This window comes from Vombatus ursinus, unplaced genomic scaffold (assembly GCF_900497805.2).
Source record: "Vombatus ursinus unplaced genomic scaffold, bare-nosed wombat genome assembly UNPS02015098.1, whole genome shotgun sequence".
Taxonomy (NCBI): domain Eukaryota; kingdom Metazoa; phylum Chordata; class Mammalia; order Diprotodontia; family Vombatidae; genus Vombatus; species Vombatus ursinus.
The window spans coordinates 17773-34618 of NW_020954876.1; the positions used below are offsets into that span (position 1 = coordinate 17773).

Below are 16846 nucleotides of genomic sequence, written 5' to 3' on the forward strand. Positions count from 1 at the left end.
CTAAAAAACCTTGTCTTTGACTGAAAGAAGGCTTGGGTCGAATTCTTTCGGGCAGGACCCGAGTCTTGTGATTTTGGGGTCCCAGCACCCCTGAACCCCTAAACCGCATCACATCCACACTGAACTGTAGCCACCACAAGGCCTGTCTAGGTTGCTGTGACCTAGAGACCTCCTCACATAGTTAAAACAAGTCAAAGCCTTCACCTTGAACCATCAGGAAAGACTCCAGCATGCATGGTGTGGAGGGCTGGCACCAAGTTCCTACCACAGAGAACTAAGGAGCACTCTGTCCCTGCATCTCCATCATCCATCAGGGTTTTGTTCCCTGTTGTGATGCTCAGTCAATGCCTGAAACCCATCTCAGTTCCTGCCACCATCCTTGGAGACTCCAATGGGCCATCCTCCCCTTTACCATCACCGTGACTGCTGAGTTCTCAGGTCTACAAAAGCAGTTCCACCATTCAGCTTTCGGCAATCAAAATCTCTCAAGAATTCCTTTTATGATGTTTCTTCATGAGATAAATTAAAAGAGTTTTCTCAGGAAAGAAGTTTCTCTTCATCCCCTTTCTCTATACCTCACTCAGTGTGGCTTCTGCTATGACAAGTAACAGTCTTCCCAGAGGGACAGTTCAATTACCAGTCTCTCAAGATTCTCTTTCCTACCAAAGATGCAGTAACATATCTTTAGCCTTTATGGGAGAGAAGCTATTGAAGCTGGGATTACATGTGATTCTGTAATATTCAAGTATTATCTTATATAACAGAATTCAAAGATGGTTTCTTGGAAGAAATGGGACCTGAGCTATGAAAGATAAATGGAAGAATGGGTGTGGGAACTTGGAGCACAGGAGAGGGTGGGAGCCAAGGCCTCTGGGTGGCAATGAGCCTGGTTAAAGAGGTGGAAGGGCAATGATTTGGAGATTTAGGTTGGGCATGTGGGTAAGTTAACCCACACACTTTGTCCTTCTGTTTGTCTGCAGCCATCGGGTGCCGACTTTGATATCTTCCTTGGCAGACCCAAGCTCCACGAATGGCTTCTGCGGGTAGAGGAAATTGTGGGTCACAGACTATTCCAGGAGGCCCACGAGAAACTGCTAACCATCAGGAATTGGGATGTATCCATTTTAGACCCCAGTGTGAGAAAGAAGATCCTGATTATGATAGAGAAAATGACCAAATGAATGGAGAAGGTTCTTTTAACATGGGCAGGTCTTCTGGGAGTGGGAAGACTTTGGTTGCCCAGAGGGCTTAGGGGTATTTTGCACATCCTAAAGATTATGGTCTTCCAATCCTTCTCTTAATAAAGAGTCAGTGTCTGGGCTACAACCCAGTGAGGAGTCTTGGCCTTTGCTAGCAGACTTCTCCATGGAACATCACCTAAGGGTCTCATCTAATGGTTGCATTGGTGGGGGGTGTCATTTAGGAGTAATAGGAAAGATGTGAGAAGTGGAAGGAATAGCAGGACTCCTCTAAGAACTGATTGGTTCCCTCCTTCAAGGGGACAGGCCACACCTAGCTGATGAGAGGTTTGATTTAAGCAGCCTAAGTAGCAACAAAAAGAAAGCAATGGGGGTAACAGAGCTTGTGGGTAGGAAAGAAGCAGAATGTACCTGCCCTGCAATTTCCAGAAGAGGCCAAGTGGGCCCCATCCCCCTTTTGCTATTTCCAAAAGGAGTTCCCCAAAGTTCCCAAGATGGGAACACTTCCACTTTCCTGGGTCGTTGCTCTGTTCAAACTAGATTAGTGATGACAACTGGTTCCTGTGTGCTCAGGCACAGGTCTCCCAAAGTGACATATCCAACCCCATTCTCTTTCTTGAGCTGAATGCTGCACCACCATCTACCAAGTCCTAGACTTCTCCACCTGGAGGTTCTGTAGACATCATAAAGCTCAGTTCTGTCCTCATCCCCCCACCCCACCTCTGCTGTTGCATCCCTCTCAATCTGCCCGGTGTTATCTCTATTTCCTTTCCGTTCACATGTTATCTACCTGAAGGAACATAGGCTCCTCCAGGGCAGGAATTGTTCGATTGATGTCTTTGGCAACCAGGTGCCATGGTGCACGGACTTGGAGTCAGGAAGCCTAGAGTTTCAATCCTGCCTCAGACACTAGCTGTTTGACTCTTAGCAAATCACTTAACTTTGCCTTGGTTTTCTCACCTACAAAATGGAGGTAAGAATAACACCTCCAGGGTTGTTGTGAGGATCAAATGAGGTATTTGCAAAGATAATATTTCTAAAGGCTTTACAAACCTTAAAGGGCTATCTAAATGCTAGCTAGATAAATAGCTAGATAGCTAGTAGTAGTAGTAGTAGTAGTAGTAGCAGCAGCAGCAGCAGCAGTAGTAGTGGTGATGGTGGTGGTAATAGTAGTAGTAGCGGCAGCAGCAGCAGCAGCAGTACCAATAGTAATAATAACAGTAGTAGTAGTAGTAGTAGTAGTAGTAGTAGTAGTAGTAGTAGTAGTAGTAGAGGTAGTGGTGTGGTGGTAATAGTAGTAGTAGTAGTAATAGCAGCAGCAGCAGCAGCAGTAGTAGTGGTGATGGTGGTGGTAATAGTAGTAGTAGCAGCAGCAGCAGCAGCAGTAGTACCAATAGTAATAATAACAGTAGTAGTAGTAGTAGTAGTAGTAGTAGTAGTAGAGGTAGTGGTGTGGTGGTAATAGTAGTAGTAGTAGTAATAGCAGCAGCAGCAGCAGCAGCAGCAGCACACATCATAGGGTCTTGCCCAGGGTAGGCACTTAATAAACGTTTTGTTGAATTCAAGTTAATTGAAGTAAAGTGAAGTGAATAGAATTGGATGGAAATTGGGTGGAAATTGCCCTTCAACAATATACTCATGAGACAATAATTCATTGAAGACTTCTTGCATGCACTCAAGGGTCTCCACTGGAATGGGGCACTGTTTCTTTGGGGAGTGGCCAAGGTCCTTCAGGCCTACATCTCCCCTCTCCCTTTCTTGCACCTCTCAAAGAACTCCTCCCTGGGATATTCTCACAGGCAAGTTCTCTTAAAGTCATATGACCCATTACCCCAACTACCATCAAGGGAAGGAATTGTTTTCCACACACAGAGATAGGTATTGCAAAATCCAGGACGTGGTGTTCCATGCTTAACACACTTGCTGACCAAACTGAGCTGAAGTTCCCTCTGTATCAAGCAATGTCTCAGTTAAGGTGGAATGGCATTCACTTGCCCATCGCTGCCTTCTTGGGTGGTACCTTGGTTGTTTCCAAGCAGCTGCCAGGCTTCCTCAAGAGATACTCCCACCTTCATCAGCCCTATGTATATTTCTCATGCCTTTGTCAAGTACAGAAGGCTTCAATGTTCTGACTGAGGATTTGGGGAAGAAAAAAATATAAGTAGTCAGTCAATAAATATTAAGTGCCTACTATGTGCTAGGCACTATGCTAAGCGCTGGAAGCGCAAAAAAAGGCCAAAGACAGTTCCTGCCCTCAAGGAGCTCACAATCTAATGGAAGAGAATCCCACAGTACTTATTCCCCAGTAACTTACCCCTGCATCTAGGGTTATACCAGCGAGCCCCAAACTATTAGGAACCTGAGAGGCCCCTGAGGAATAAGATCCATTGGCCCTCTTTTGAGAACTATGTGTTCATATTCTTTAGCTACTCATTCATTGAGGAAAGTCTCTGGGTCTTGTATTATTCTCCTATATATCTTAAATATCAGAGCCTAGCACTTTGTTATAGTTACCTGTGACATCCCCCAGCAGACTCCAAGTTCCACTAATGCAAAAACTGTGGTTTATATTAACTCTATTTGTACACTAGAATCTATAACAGTTCTCTATAAACAGCAGAAACTTCATAAAATAATTGCCAAAAGGAACTAAATCAATGGGTTTTGAAAAGGGAATTTCTGCAGGATTTCCAGTGATGTAGCACACTTTTTCTGTTAACACTAATAATGCCTTTTCCCAGATGGCAGAGCTGGCACAGAGACACAATGGAGAGTTAAAGCAATGTAGCTGGTGGGAAATAGGAAGCTGGAAAAGCTAATTGATATTAGGCCAAACTGAGAGAAATTAATACTATACTATCATATTAATAACCAATTTTTAATTCTGATCCACCTTTTCTCTCTTCTATTTTCTGTAAAGGCCCAACTCCTGTTAAGGTCAGTCAGTCTCTGAAGGTTATGGCTGATGGAGGAGGTTGCCCCTGACATTCAAGGAACATGCTTATCAACTTTGGGTGGGACCCCATCCAACTAGGGGACCTAATTTCTGTTGAGAGTATAAACAGAATCCAGTCTGAGCTAGAGAAGAACCCCTGTCCTTCATCTCCTCCATTAGATTTTAGGGTGACCCAGCTTATGAAAGAGAAAACCAGACAGAGAGGTCTGGATAGAGATGGCTTCCTCCTGCCCAAACTACTGGAAGCTGCTGAGTCTTATGATTATGCCACATTCTCAGCAGGAGAAGCCGAAGACTTTTAGCCCACCTCTTCACTAAATGTCCACCAATCGAGGTTATTTTCACCTGTCAGGGGAATTTCCTTTCAGAAGGTATCTAAGACATTTTAGGATCTCCCTTGGCATCTTTGGTTACCAAGGAAAACTGCTGACCATCAATTTTTTGCTTGCCAGCAAGTCTAATTAATAAATTGATGATTAATTACCCAGAAACTGTCTCTCAGGGTTTTCATTTGCTGAAAATCAAATCAAGAGGCATGTATTACTTGCCTTCTATATACCAGGCACTATACTAGGCACTGGGGATACAAAGACAAAACAAAAGACCCACTCTAGAGGAACTCACAGTCTTATGGAGGAGACAACATTTAAACAATGAACAAGCAAACTATGAGATAAATTGTAGATAACAGAGGGAAAGTCCTCATCCTCAAGAACAATCCAAAAAGCCTTCTTGAAGAAGATGGTGTTTTTGCTGAAATCTGAAGGAAGCCAGGGAAGCCTGAGGAGAAAGGGAATTCATGTTCCAGGAAAGAACTTAAAATATCTCATTGGAAAAAAAACTGGCCTGGAAAAAAAAAAGATTAAAGAGAGATAATATAAGAATTGTTGGACTACCTGAGAGCCATGATCAAAAAAAGAGTCAGGACACTATACTTCAAGAAATTATCAAAGAAAATTGCCCCAAGTTTTGTAACTGGAGGGTAAAATAGAAATTGAAAAGATTCATCAATCACTAACTGAAAGAGATGGAAAATCAAAGCTCATGGCAACATTACAGCTGAGTTTCAAAGCTCGCAGGTCAAGGAGAAAATATTATAAGCAACTAGAAAGAAACAATTCAAATATTGTGAAGCTGCAGTCAGAATAACACAAGACTTAGCAGCTTCTACATTAAAAGACTGAAAGGCATGAAATACGATTCCAAAGAGCAAAGGAGCTGAGTTTACAAGCAAGAATAGCCTACCTAGCAAGGCTGAGTGTAATCTTGCAAGGGAAAAATAGATATTTAATGAATTAAAGGACTTTCTGACCTAAACAGAAAATTTGAAAAAACATGTGTATAGGCTTGGGGTTGAGTTGATTATGATGGGATGATTCTAAAAAAATAAAACTGGTCATAGTGTATATTCTTTGTAACATATTGTTGCATTCTTTTAGCTGGTATTTTATTTAGAATTTTGCATCTATATTCATTAATGTAATTGATTTATAATTTTCTTTCTCTGCTTTTACTCTTTCAGGTTTAGGTATCAGCATCATATTTGTTTCATAAAAGGAATTTGGTAAGATTCCTTCTTTGCCTATTATTCCAAATAATTTATTTAATGTTGGAATTAGTTGATATTTAAATGTTTGATAGAATTTACTTGTAAATCCATCTATCTGATCCTGGTTCTTTTTTCTGAGGAAGCTCATTTATGACCAGTTCAATTTCTTATGCTGAAATAGATCTATTTAGGGGCAGCTAGGTGGCATAGTGGATAGAACACTGACCCTGTAGTCAGGAGGACCTGAGTTCAAATCTGGCCTCAGACACATAACACTCACTAGCTGTGTGACTCTGGGCAAGTCACTTAACCTCAATTGCCTCACCAAATAGAATAAAATAGTTCTATTTGGATATTCTATTTCCTCTTCTGATAATCTAGCCAATTCATATTTTTGTAAATGTTCTTCCATTTCATTTAAATTATTAAATTTATTGGCATGTAATTGGGTAAAATAACTCCTTATAATTGTTTTAATTTCATATTCCTTAGTGATAAAATCACCCTTTTCCTTTTTAATACTAGTGATTTGCTTTTCTTCTCCCTTTTTTTAATCAAAATAACCAATGGTTTGTCTATTTTTTTTTTTATAAATATAGGTTATACATTATGACCAAATGGGATTTGTACCAGAAACACAGGGACCCTGAATAATGGTAGGGATAATTGGGAGACTCAAGCAAATCAAGGTAATGTATCCATTTTCATAGCACCTACCTCTTTTGTGAGGCTCCAAATGAGATACCACATGTAAAGTGCTTTACAGACCTAAAAGCACTGTCTGGATGTGAGTTTTTATTATTAAATAACAAAGTATCTAGATGGTGCAGTACAAGACACTCAGATGCACACCCTCGCTGGAGCCATCTTGAGCGAATGCCGGGTGTGTCCTTTCTCATGAGAAAGCAATAAAACTCCTTTTTGCCTTTCTTAAGAAAAAGTCTCTGATTTGATCGTTTTGGGGGTCACAAACACCCCACACACTGGAATGACTGAACCAATTCACAGATCCTCCAGCATTTGTCATTTTCCATTTTTGTTGTCATTGACAATCTGCTCATGGAACCTCAGTTACTTGAATTTGCCTTTCTCTAATAGTGATCTGGAGTATTTGTTCTCAACTGTTATTAATAGTTTGGATTTCTCCCTTTGAAAATATAATACAATAAACACTTATTAAGCACTAGACTAAGCCCTGGGGATACAAATAAGAGACAGTCTCTGCCCTCAAGGAATTTACAATTGAATAGGGAGAGGGCAAAAGGAAGCTGGAAGGAGCTGTGCTGGGGTGGGGATGCAAACATCTTGTTCTGTGCAGTTCAAAACAAACAGTGGTGCTGATGCAAAACTGCCTGTTCATAAGTTTTTACTATTTATCTATTGGAATGGATCTTGTTCTTATACGAATCAGTTCCTTATTTATCTTGGAAGTGAGACCTTTGTCAGAGAAACTTTCCGCAAAGATTTTTCTCCAGGTTAACTATTCTCCTCCAATTTTCACTACACTGATTTGTTTGCAAAACCTTTTTAATTTTATGTAAGCAATTTTTTTCTTCTATAAAATTCTCTATCCCTTATTTGGTCATGAACTCTTCCCCAACCATTTATCTCCAAGGTAATTTCTTCCTTGTTCTAATTTATTTGTGATGTGACCTTTTTCAGATAAGTTTTGTTTTGGTTGTCTTTTTTTAAGGAATCCAAACATGCATTTTACTAAACTAAGGTGAGTGCTTTGCATCAAAAGAAGCTGCGGTCATTTGGGATAAGTAAGTGACTTTATTAAGTCAAATTAAAAAAAAAAGACAAGACATAAAGAAATTCTCAAGTAGTAATGAAGCTTTTATCCTCTATACATTTGAAGTTTACCTTGGTGTCTCCAGCTTTGCCCACGGCTTTGCTCACTGTCTTTGTATCGATCGTTTCCCACACCTCTACAGTTGAGTACCGCTTTCAGTTCTGGACACCCCGTACTGGGATAAGTACGGCCAAACCCGAGCTCGTCACGTGAGGACAGGGTGAAGTGACTGGGGTGGCTTGAAGGCAGGAGACTTCAGCTCTCTCCCGCTTAACACACCTAGGTGACCTTGGACAATTCACGAGTTTCCCCATCTGTGTAAGGAGGGGGATGTCACCTTCTTCCCATCCCATTTGATGACATCATAGACAGAAGACAGGCCAGAAGAGAGATGTACTAGGCCAAGCAAAACGTGGTGTTTCTGCCCCGCCTTCCCAGCCCCTCCTCTCCATCAGTGAAGACACTGCTCTGCTCTCCAAACTGCAGAAGAAAGCAGCCACCCTTCGTCCTGGCCTCGCAAGGCTCCGGGCTGGCTTTTTGCATCCCGGGGCTCCTTTCCTCCTGCCAATCATGGTCTTTACGGTTCCGCGCCTCTGGAGTAAGCTTTTCGCTTTCGTCTTTGTCCTGGCTTGGCCTGACAGACAGCAGGTACCTGAGCTCCTGTCTGAGATTCCATCCAATTCGGAGAATTCGTGATTCTTACTCTGGAACAGAGGAGCGAGAGCAGACCGGACCACAGAGAGGGCAGGGGAGAGGTCGTCAGCCCTCCAATGGGGCGCCCGCTCGGTGACGGGGCGTGCCCCTCCCCATTCTGAGCCCTGCTGGGGCAAAGCCGAGTGCTGAACTCCGATCGCCCAGCCCTAGGCCCGGCTCCAGCTCTCGCCATGGTCCTTAACTTGTACCTGAATCTGTTCTCCTCCTCCTGCCGCTCTCTCTACATCTTCGCCAAGCTGCACGTCATCTCCTTCGAGATGATACCTGTGGACCTGATGAAAGGTCAGAGAGCCCCGGAGAGCCCAGAGAGCACCTGGTCTAGAACCAGCTGGCCGAGTAGGGATAGTCTAAGGCAGTGGGATGGGGTGGAATCGGGGTTGGGAGGCACTGCCAGGATCTGGAGTTTGGAATCAGTCTAGAACCCATCAGTGGAGAAAGGCCATCCTAGGACCAGCAATGGCAAGGAACCGGGGTGGAGTTTACCAGAGGAAGGGGTCCTTCATCCTAGAACCCATCGGTGGAGGGGACCAGTCTAGAATTCTGCATCGGAGAGGACTCATAATAGGGGGGACCAGCAGAGAGTCCATTTGGGGAAAGGACCAGTCTAAAACTCAACTAAACAAAACTAAAATTTTCCAGGCAGCTAAAGGGCTTGGTGAAGGGTCAGAGACTTCTGGTTTGAAGGTCTCTCAGAGGCCACTTAGCCCAATGACTTCATTTCACTGATAAGGAAACAGATTGGAAGAGGTTAAGAAAATCACCTTACAAGTCATACAAGAGGCTGGATTTGAACCTAGGTTCTTGTACTCCACATCTATAAAGGGGGGAATGAAAGAGGAAGAGGTGTGCAGTACTATGCTGTCATTCTACACCCCTATTAACCTCTTACTTTCTCTTCTCCCCCAAGCCCCACAGGACTTGGCCTTCAGTCCCTGATGTACCCAAAGGGAACGCCTCCTCAGCTAGAAAACTCAGGTTTTCTCTCCTCCCTCCCTCCCTCCCTCCCCTGCAGTCTCTGGACAAACCTCACCACCATTCCCCTGTATTTCTGAGAAATTTCAAGCTGGAATACCAAAGGATTCCTTGTAATTCAACATTTATCAAGCATCTATGATGCGCCAGGCTCTGTGTAAGCTCCTTGAGGGCCTGTCTTAATCTCTTTTTTTGGGGGGGGGGTGTTTTTGTAGCTCCAGTCCTTAACACAGTCAAGGCACTGTGCTTAATAAATATTTAGTTGATTGATTAATGTAAATGCAAAATAAATAACCAGAGAAAAGGAGTGGGAGGACTCCCTGATCATCCCAGAAGATGTGAGGCTCTCAGCCTTCGGGCTCATGCTCGACTCTGGGTTCTACTTTCCCATCAGCCTCTCCCTAAAGACCTCACAGAGCCCAAGATGGAACAATGGTAACCATAGGTGTCTGAGCTGTACCATTAGCTGTCACAGAGAGTTCAGGAGTCAGCTGTACCTCTGAGAAGATGCCAATTTGGCATCTCACTCTACGAGACATGCCTCATGTGGATTCCCTGACTGAGGGAGAGGGAAGGAAAAAGCTCTCAAATAGAATAATGCTTTAAGATTTCCTCTGGCCCCCCTGCCTGGAGGTTAGGTGGGTTCCATTTCCCCCCTCCCCCATGCTTCTCCAATAACCTTAAGGGGATTTGGGAAGAAAAGTTAGGCTGTCACGGCTCTACCTTCCATTTGCAGTTGGAGAAACTGTTCCAGTTGCCAGGGTCCCCTGTACTAATGTTCCATTTCACCAGTAACAGTTGATTAGCTTTTACAAAGAAATATCTACTTCCAAGATGAGAGTAAGAAGAAATACACAAACATCCTCTTCACCAATGCCTGGGGGAGGGACACCACTGCCACCTGGCCTCAGTCTCTGGCCAGAGGAGGACTTTAGGTTCACAGTTCAGCTCAGTTTCTATGGACCACAGTCCCAAGTTCCAAGTCCCAAGTGCCCTGGGACTGACTGACTCCACCATTTGGACTGGGCCCCTGTCTCCAAGGTCTCCCTGGCTCCCCAAGTCCAGTAGGACTTCTGATGTCTGTACCTAGAATCACAAAGGACAAGTCAACACACAACCCTCAGCCTGATGCTCCGGGCCATAAGGCAGAGAAGAAGGGAGGAAGGGAAAGTAGCCCTTCCCCCTACTCAGTCCCTTTATGGCACCCAGCTCTCGGTGGGCCCTCACCCCCCCCCCCGATGTTGCTGGAAAGAGAGTACACGTCCCAGGATGGCAGTCCTTAAAGATTCCGTTCTGACCATGCAGCTGCCACCCGTGTGACAGGGCAGATCCAGGTTAGGTCAGGTGACATGAGCGTAGGCCAAAGTCCCCTTTACATATGCAGAGCTCCATCTCCCACCTCCCCAGGCTGTCCCCATGCCTGGAACACTCTCCTTCCTCTCCTGCCTCTCAGAATCTGTAACCAAATTCAGGGCTCAGCCCCCAGCTGCTTAGTGCCCCCCGTCTTGATGCGTGTGTGCCTGTGTGTCCTACAGGTTCTATTTTGTTTAGTCTGTGAACACGCGATCCTCCTAATAGAACGTCTGCTCCTGAAGGCAGGGACCATTTCCATTTTGGTCTGCACGTTCCCAGTGCCCGGCACAGTGCCTGGCCCAGAAGAAGCACTTAATGAGTGCTTGTGGAGCAAACACATGAATGAACAGCTGCCCTTTGAGGGTCTTATTAGCCCCTTTTTACACATGAGGAAACTGAGGCTCAGGGAGGATCCTGCCCTTGGCCAAGGTGATAGAGCCAGTAAGTGTCCGAGCCAGGAGAGGAACCCAGGTTCCTCCTGACTCCAAGCCAAACGTATGGGACCCCAGAGTTTGCAAAGAGGTTTTGCTCACACCGAGGCTTCGAGGTGGGTCGTCTAAGTGTCTGACTCCCAATCAGAGGATGAGGAAATTCGGAGTCAGAGAAAGGAAGTGGCTTGACCACAATCGCCCCTATTAACTGCTGGCCCTAGAACTCACACCCAAGTCTTCTGCCTCCAGGACTTCTGTCCTTTCCATTGCATTGAAAAGTTATGTGCTCACATAGGGACTTTCCCTGAAGGTCCGCCTCCCCCACCCTCCACGCCTGGCTTTCCCCTTGGCAGCTCTGGGGGAGAGGCAGGACTGGGCTGGTTCCAGTATTCAGAATCCTGTGTTGCCTCCTCTTTCTCAGCTGAACACCACAGCAAAGAGTTTGTCCAGATAAGCCCGCTAAAGAAGGTGCCAGTCATGAAGGATGAAGACTTCGTCTTGGGAGAAAGGTAACCCGGGGCCGGGAAGGCCTGGCCTGGCCTTGCTGCTGCACTGGCCTGGCTGCCATGCTCTGATCCCTGCCAGGAGAAACGGTCATGGGAGCCTGGGGAAGACAGGACTTAGAGGGGGCATGAGAACCCTCCCCAAGCTTTCCTGTAGATCAGGAATTAGACCTGCTTGGCCCTGGAGGGTGGCACCAGGAGCAGTGGGCAGAAGGCCACCAAATCTGGGGGTCAGGGATGGCTTCTTAACTGTGAGAGTTGTCCCAGAGTGGAATGGGCCTCCTCCAAAGGTGGTGGGCTCCCCTCACCCCAGAAGTCTTCAAGCCAGACTCCATGGTCACTCCGAATTTGCTCATTAAGATGCTACCTTTTCTCCTTTCCATCTTTCCCACACCCTCCTATCGCCACCACCAAGAAATCAAGAAAAACAAAATCTACACATGTGTGGTCAAACACAACAAATTTCCACATTGCTCATGTCTGTCAAAGTAATGCCTCAATCCACACTCAAGTCCATCATCTCTCTATCAGGAGGTGACAGCATGCTTCATCATGAGTCCTCTGAAATTAAGTGGCGGACAAATCCCCCTACCCACAACCCCAGACTGGCTCACCTCCTCCTCTGAGCTCCCAAAGCAGCCAGTAGACCTTACAGTTAGCCAATATGTTAACTAGCATTTATTAAGCCCATGGCACAGGTGACACTATGAGCTAGTAGCCTAGCTAAGAGCAGGCCTCCTGACACCCAACTTGAAATGCTCACTTTGGCCTGGATTGTCACGGCGTCCTGCAGGCTTGGGCATGAAGGCCTCTTCCCATGTCTGTGCTCTGCCAAGTGTGTGTGTTTCTTTTCCTTTCTACAGTAAAAAGCCTGTGCCCTGGGGTGGCCAAGGAGGGGGATGCCAGCTTGATGGGTTGGCTTTGCCCACCTGATCTGAGCACCTCTGACAGAAACTCTGCTCTGCTCTAAGAACTTTTGGATGGAGCAGCTGGTGCTTGGGCTTAGGGGAGAAAGGGAGGGTGCAAGGAGGGGGTTTCCACCTTATTCCAGTTTGTATTCTAAGAAAGAGGAAGCCAGGCCTTGGCTGGGTGGGGATTCATCTCCTGAATCGCCAGAAAGTTGTTTGGTCAGAGAGACCTAGGCAAGTGAGGGCCAGAGGGGCAAGGGGCCATATGCCGCTCAAGCCTTTAGATCCAGGGAACAGGTAGGGGCCCTGAGGGGGAGCAGGAATGGAGAAAGTGCCCTGAAGCTGCCACTCTCGCTTCCGCTTTGCCAGCGTGGCCATCATGCTTTACCTGTGCCGACGGTTCAAGACCCCAGACCACTGGTACCCGGATGATGCCGAGGGCTGTGCACTCGTGGATGAGTACCTCGCCTGGCAACACCTGAACATGAAAAAGCATTGCAAAAAAGTCTTGTGGATGAAGGTGGGTGCAGCGGGGACACAGAGCCCCAAGCCCAAGAACGGCCTCCTGCTTCAGGCTTCCACTTCAAGTTTGTCTTATCCATCATCCCCAAACAGCCCAGGACGAGCTCAGACAGGGTCCTTAGAGTGCATGCCCCCTGAGGGCAAGGACTGCCTCTTCTTTTGTCCTGACATTCCCAACACTCAGCACCGTGCCTGGCACACAGTAAGTGCTAGTAGGTGCCTACTGATTGATTGGTTGGTTGGCAGGAGAGGGATGAATGAATTGCCCTTCACTGAAGGTATTTAAGTAGGTGCTAACACAGATACACAAACACACACACACACATACACATACTCACACTCACATACACACTCACAAACACATACACTCACAGACACACACATACACACTCACACACATACACATTCACACACGAACACATACTCACACTCAGACACACCCATACTCACACTCACAGACACACACACCCCTCTCAAGGGAGCCTTTCCCACACTAGGCCAGCTCTCATTTTTAGGTACTTTCCCTTCTTACAGCTGCCCCCACCCATCCTGATCCCGCCCTCTGGGCCAAGCAGACCCTTGTAACCCCTTCTCTAGGTGACAGCCCTTTGAATGCCTCCAGGCAACTCTCTTGCTTTCCCTGCCTTCTTGCCTCCAACCCCCCTCCCGACTCCTCCAACTGATTGTCCTGTCTCAGGGGCTCCAGGCCCTTCCCTGACACCTGACCAGTGTCTGCCCTGACCAGGGACGCCCTGCTCCAGATGACGTGTGGTCAGGCTGAAGGATGAGGACTCTCCTTTTCCTAATCGCAGAACTCTAAGGGCACTTCCTTCAGGAAGACCTCCCAGATTTCCCCCAGCTCTTTGCCTCTTGATGGTACCTTCTAACTCTTTCTGTCTCTCTCCCCTTTTACATCTTTACTGCTCAGTAAGCGCAGAGACAGTCTCAGTTCAGGGCTCTGCACACAGCAGGTGCTTAATAAACCAATGCTTTTAGGAACTGTGTGGATGTTAACAAGCAGGCCTGTAGTCCCCGATCTGATACCCAGCCACAGCCGGCCGGGGAGCCGCAGAGGATGCATGCGAGGAGGGGCCTTGACATCGAGTGCCGGGCAACTCCGAGAAGCCTCAAACCCCGTGCCCCCCCTAGAATATAGCAGGCAGGCTGTGGGGGAGGGTGGAGGAAGATGAGCGGGTGGGGCTCTGGATCTGGCTGCGCTCCCTGTTCATCTTGAGGCCTTGGTCTTCCCTGAGCTGCCCGTGGCTCTGCCGTGACTCCCCACTGGTCCCCCTGCATGCACAGCCCGGGGGCCCTGGGGCAGCAAGGCCCTGCTGAGGGCCCACGGAAGGCCAGCTCCCTCCTTCCCCTTCAGTGCAGCACCGCCTTCTTCACCTCTGCCTCTCTCATCATTCAGATGATGATCCCACACTTCTTCAAGCACCACGTGCCCCATGAGAAACTGGAGGAGGCCATGACAGAGCTGAGCCACAGCCTGGACCTCCTGAAGAACAAGTTCCTGAAGGACAAGCCCTTCCTGACGGGGGACAGGATCTCCCTGGCCGATCTGATGGCTCTGGAGGACATGGTACAGGTAGGCATAGCAGAGGGCTGGGCAGAGCTGGGGGGGCCTGGCATGAGAGCCGGAGGCAGAGAAAAGGCCAGGTGCTGGGCATTCAAATCCAGCCTCAGACAGTTCCTAGCTGGCTGACCCTGGGTCTGCCTCAGTTTCCTCAGATGTAATACTGAGATAATAAAAGCACCTGCCTCCCAGGATTGTTGTGAGAATCAAACGACATATTTGTATAGTGCTTGGCACACTGCGTGATACATAGTAGGCACTGAATCAATCAGTCCTTCCTTCCTTCCTTCTTCACTCTTCCCTTTCCATTCAAATGCCCATTCCTTCAAATCAGCCCTCTGAAAAACAGCCGGCCCCATTTATGCACACTAAGGTCTAAGGTGTGGGTAAGGCGGGGTGGGGCTCGTGCTGAGATCAGTGGAAAGGGCCATCCATTGGGGTGCTAACTTAGCCTCATTCAACCTGAGTTCAGTCAAGTCAAGTTAACCAGCATCGATTAATTGCCCATGACATGCCAAGCCTTCTGCCAAGCTCCAGGAATAAAAACATGAGTCCTGCCCTCAAGGAGCTCACAGTCTAATGGGGGCTATCAACAGGATAAGCAGGAAAAGCTAACAGAAGGAAGGCCCTAGCATTTGGGGTGGGGGGAGGGGAGTATGGGGATTGGAAAAGGCTTCTTGCTGAAGGTGGGATATTAGCAGGGATTTGAAGGAAACCAGAAAGGGGAGAAGAGGAAAGAATTCCAGGCACAGGGGATAGCCAATGGAAATGCCAGAGTCAGGAGATGGAATAGCCACGAGGCCAGTGTCACTGGATTATTAAGTGAGTTCAGCTGGGCCATTTACTACGAGAACTCATTCCCCAAGCCTCAGTTTCTCTATCTGTAAAATGTTGGTTCTTCTAGCTCTGTATGTATGAGTTTAGGAACCCGAAGAAATGGCTCTAAGAGTGGAATTCCTGGAAATGTGACAGATACACAGAAGAGAGTTACCTTACTAGCGTTTACACTACAGCTAAGCTCCGTGGGGGCAGGGAGGCCCTGGCCTCTTTTCTTATAGGTCCCTAGATGCTGAGGGCCTGGGGTTAGAAGCCCAGCTCAGCCGCTCACTACCCTAGTGACGTCGGGTAAGACGCTTCATTTTCCTCATGTGTGGAATGAGGCCATTGGAGCAGGTGGCCTCATGGGTCTTTTTAGCCCTAAATCCATGATCCTATTTTTTATGCTTTAATTTTTTCCCTTTAATTCTTTTTATTTTAAGCATTCATTTTTTAAAATATTGAGTTCCAAATTCTCTCCCTCCCTCTCACCCCTTCCTCATCCACTATCAATTACCCATGTGAAGTCATGCAAAACGTATTTCCACATTAGCTATGTTGCCCCAAAAATGCACAAAAAGCAATAAATACAAAGAAAGTGAAAAAAATCATGCTTCAACCTGCACTCAGACTTCATCAGTTTTCTCTCTCCGGAGGCGGAGAGCATTTTTCATCATACGTCCCATGGAATTGTTGTGGTCACATCTTGACCAGAGCAGGTAAGTCATCCACAGTTGATCATCACGCAATGTTGCTGTTCTCCCGGGTCTGCTCATTTCACTTTGCATCAGTTCACACAAGTCTGCCCACATTTTTCAGAAACCATCATTTCTTATAGCACAGTAGTATTTCATCACATTCACATGACGTAGCCTGTTCAGCCGTTGCCCAACTGATAGGCATCCCCTCAGTTTCTAGCACCTATTATGTGCCAGGTGCTGTGCCAAGCCCTTCATAAATATGATCTCATTGGATTCTAACAACAACCCTGTTGAGGTCCTTATTATCCCCATTTTACAGCTGAGGAAACTGAGGCAAACAGAAGTGAAGTGATTTGCCCAGAGTTACCCCACTAGGAAGGATCTGAGGCTGGATTTGAACTCGGGTCTTCCAAGACTCCAGGCCCAGCACTCTGGTGACCCCGGAGGCCTCACCTCTACTTGGGGATTCTAAGGGAGAGATTGCCAGGACAGAGGTAAGAGATGGAGCATCCATGTGAGAAACAGCAAGCCAAGCCAACAAGAAGACTGGAGAGGAAGCAAGGGGAAGGTCAGGAAGGACTTTGATCTTGGTGGTCATAGGGGACCACTAGCATTTGCTGTAGGGGGAAGGGCAGATGTAGGCAGACTTGCATTTTAGGAAAGTCAGTTTGACAGCTATGTAGAAATAGACTGGAATGCAGAGACACTTGAGGCAGGGAGACCAACCAGAAGGCCGCCTTAGTAGTCCAGGTGTGAGGCGGCCGGGGCCTGACCCAGGGTGGTCAGAGAAAAGAGCACAGACAGAGATGGTGTGAAGGTAGACATGACTGGGCATGGGGTTAAGAGAG

At 46.8% G+C, this 16846-nt stretch overlaps 1 protein-coding gene across 1 annotated transcript in view; it reads left to right on the forward strand.

Annotated features, from left to right (window-relative positions):
* Window positions 1–16846, forward strand: part of LOC114031212 — a 28565-nt gene that overhangs the window by 10428 nt on the left and 1291 nt on the right. Inside the window, exons 5-12 of the mRNA XM_027846238.1 lie at window positions 981–1158; window positions 7585–7708; window positions 7955–8097; window positions 8187–8285; window positions 8316–8513; window positions 11409–11478; window positions 12750–12900; window positions 14317–14493. Of these exons, the coding sequence (XP_027702039.1) occupies window positions 981–1158; window positions 7585–7708; window positions 7955–8097; window positions 8187–8285; window positions 8316–8513; window positions 11409–11478; window positions 12750–12900; window positions 14317–14493 (1140 nt within the window). The remainder of the gene's footprint in view (window positions 1–980; window positions 1159–7584; window positions 7709–7954; window positions 8098–8186; window positions 8286–8315; window positions 8514–11408; window positions 11479–12749; window positions 12901–14316; window positions 14494–16846) is intronic.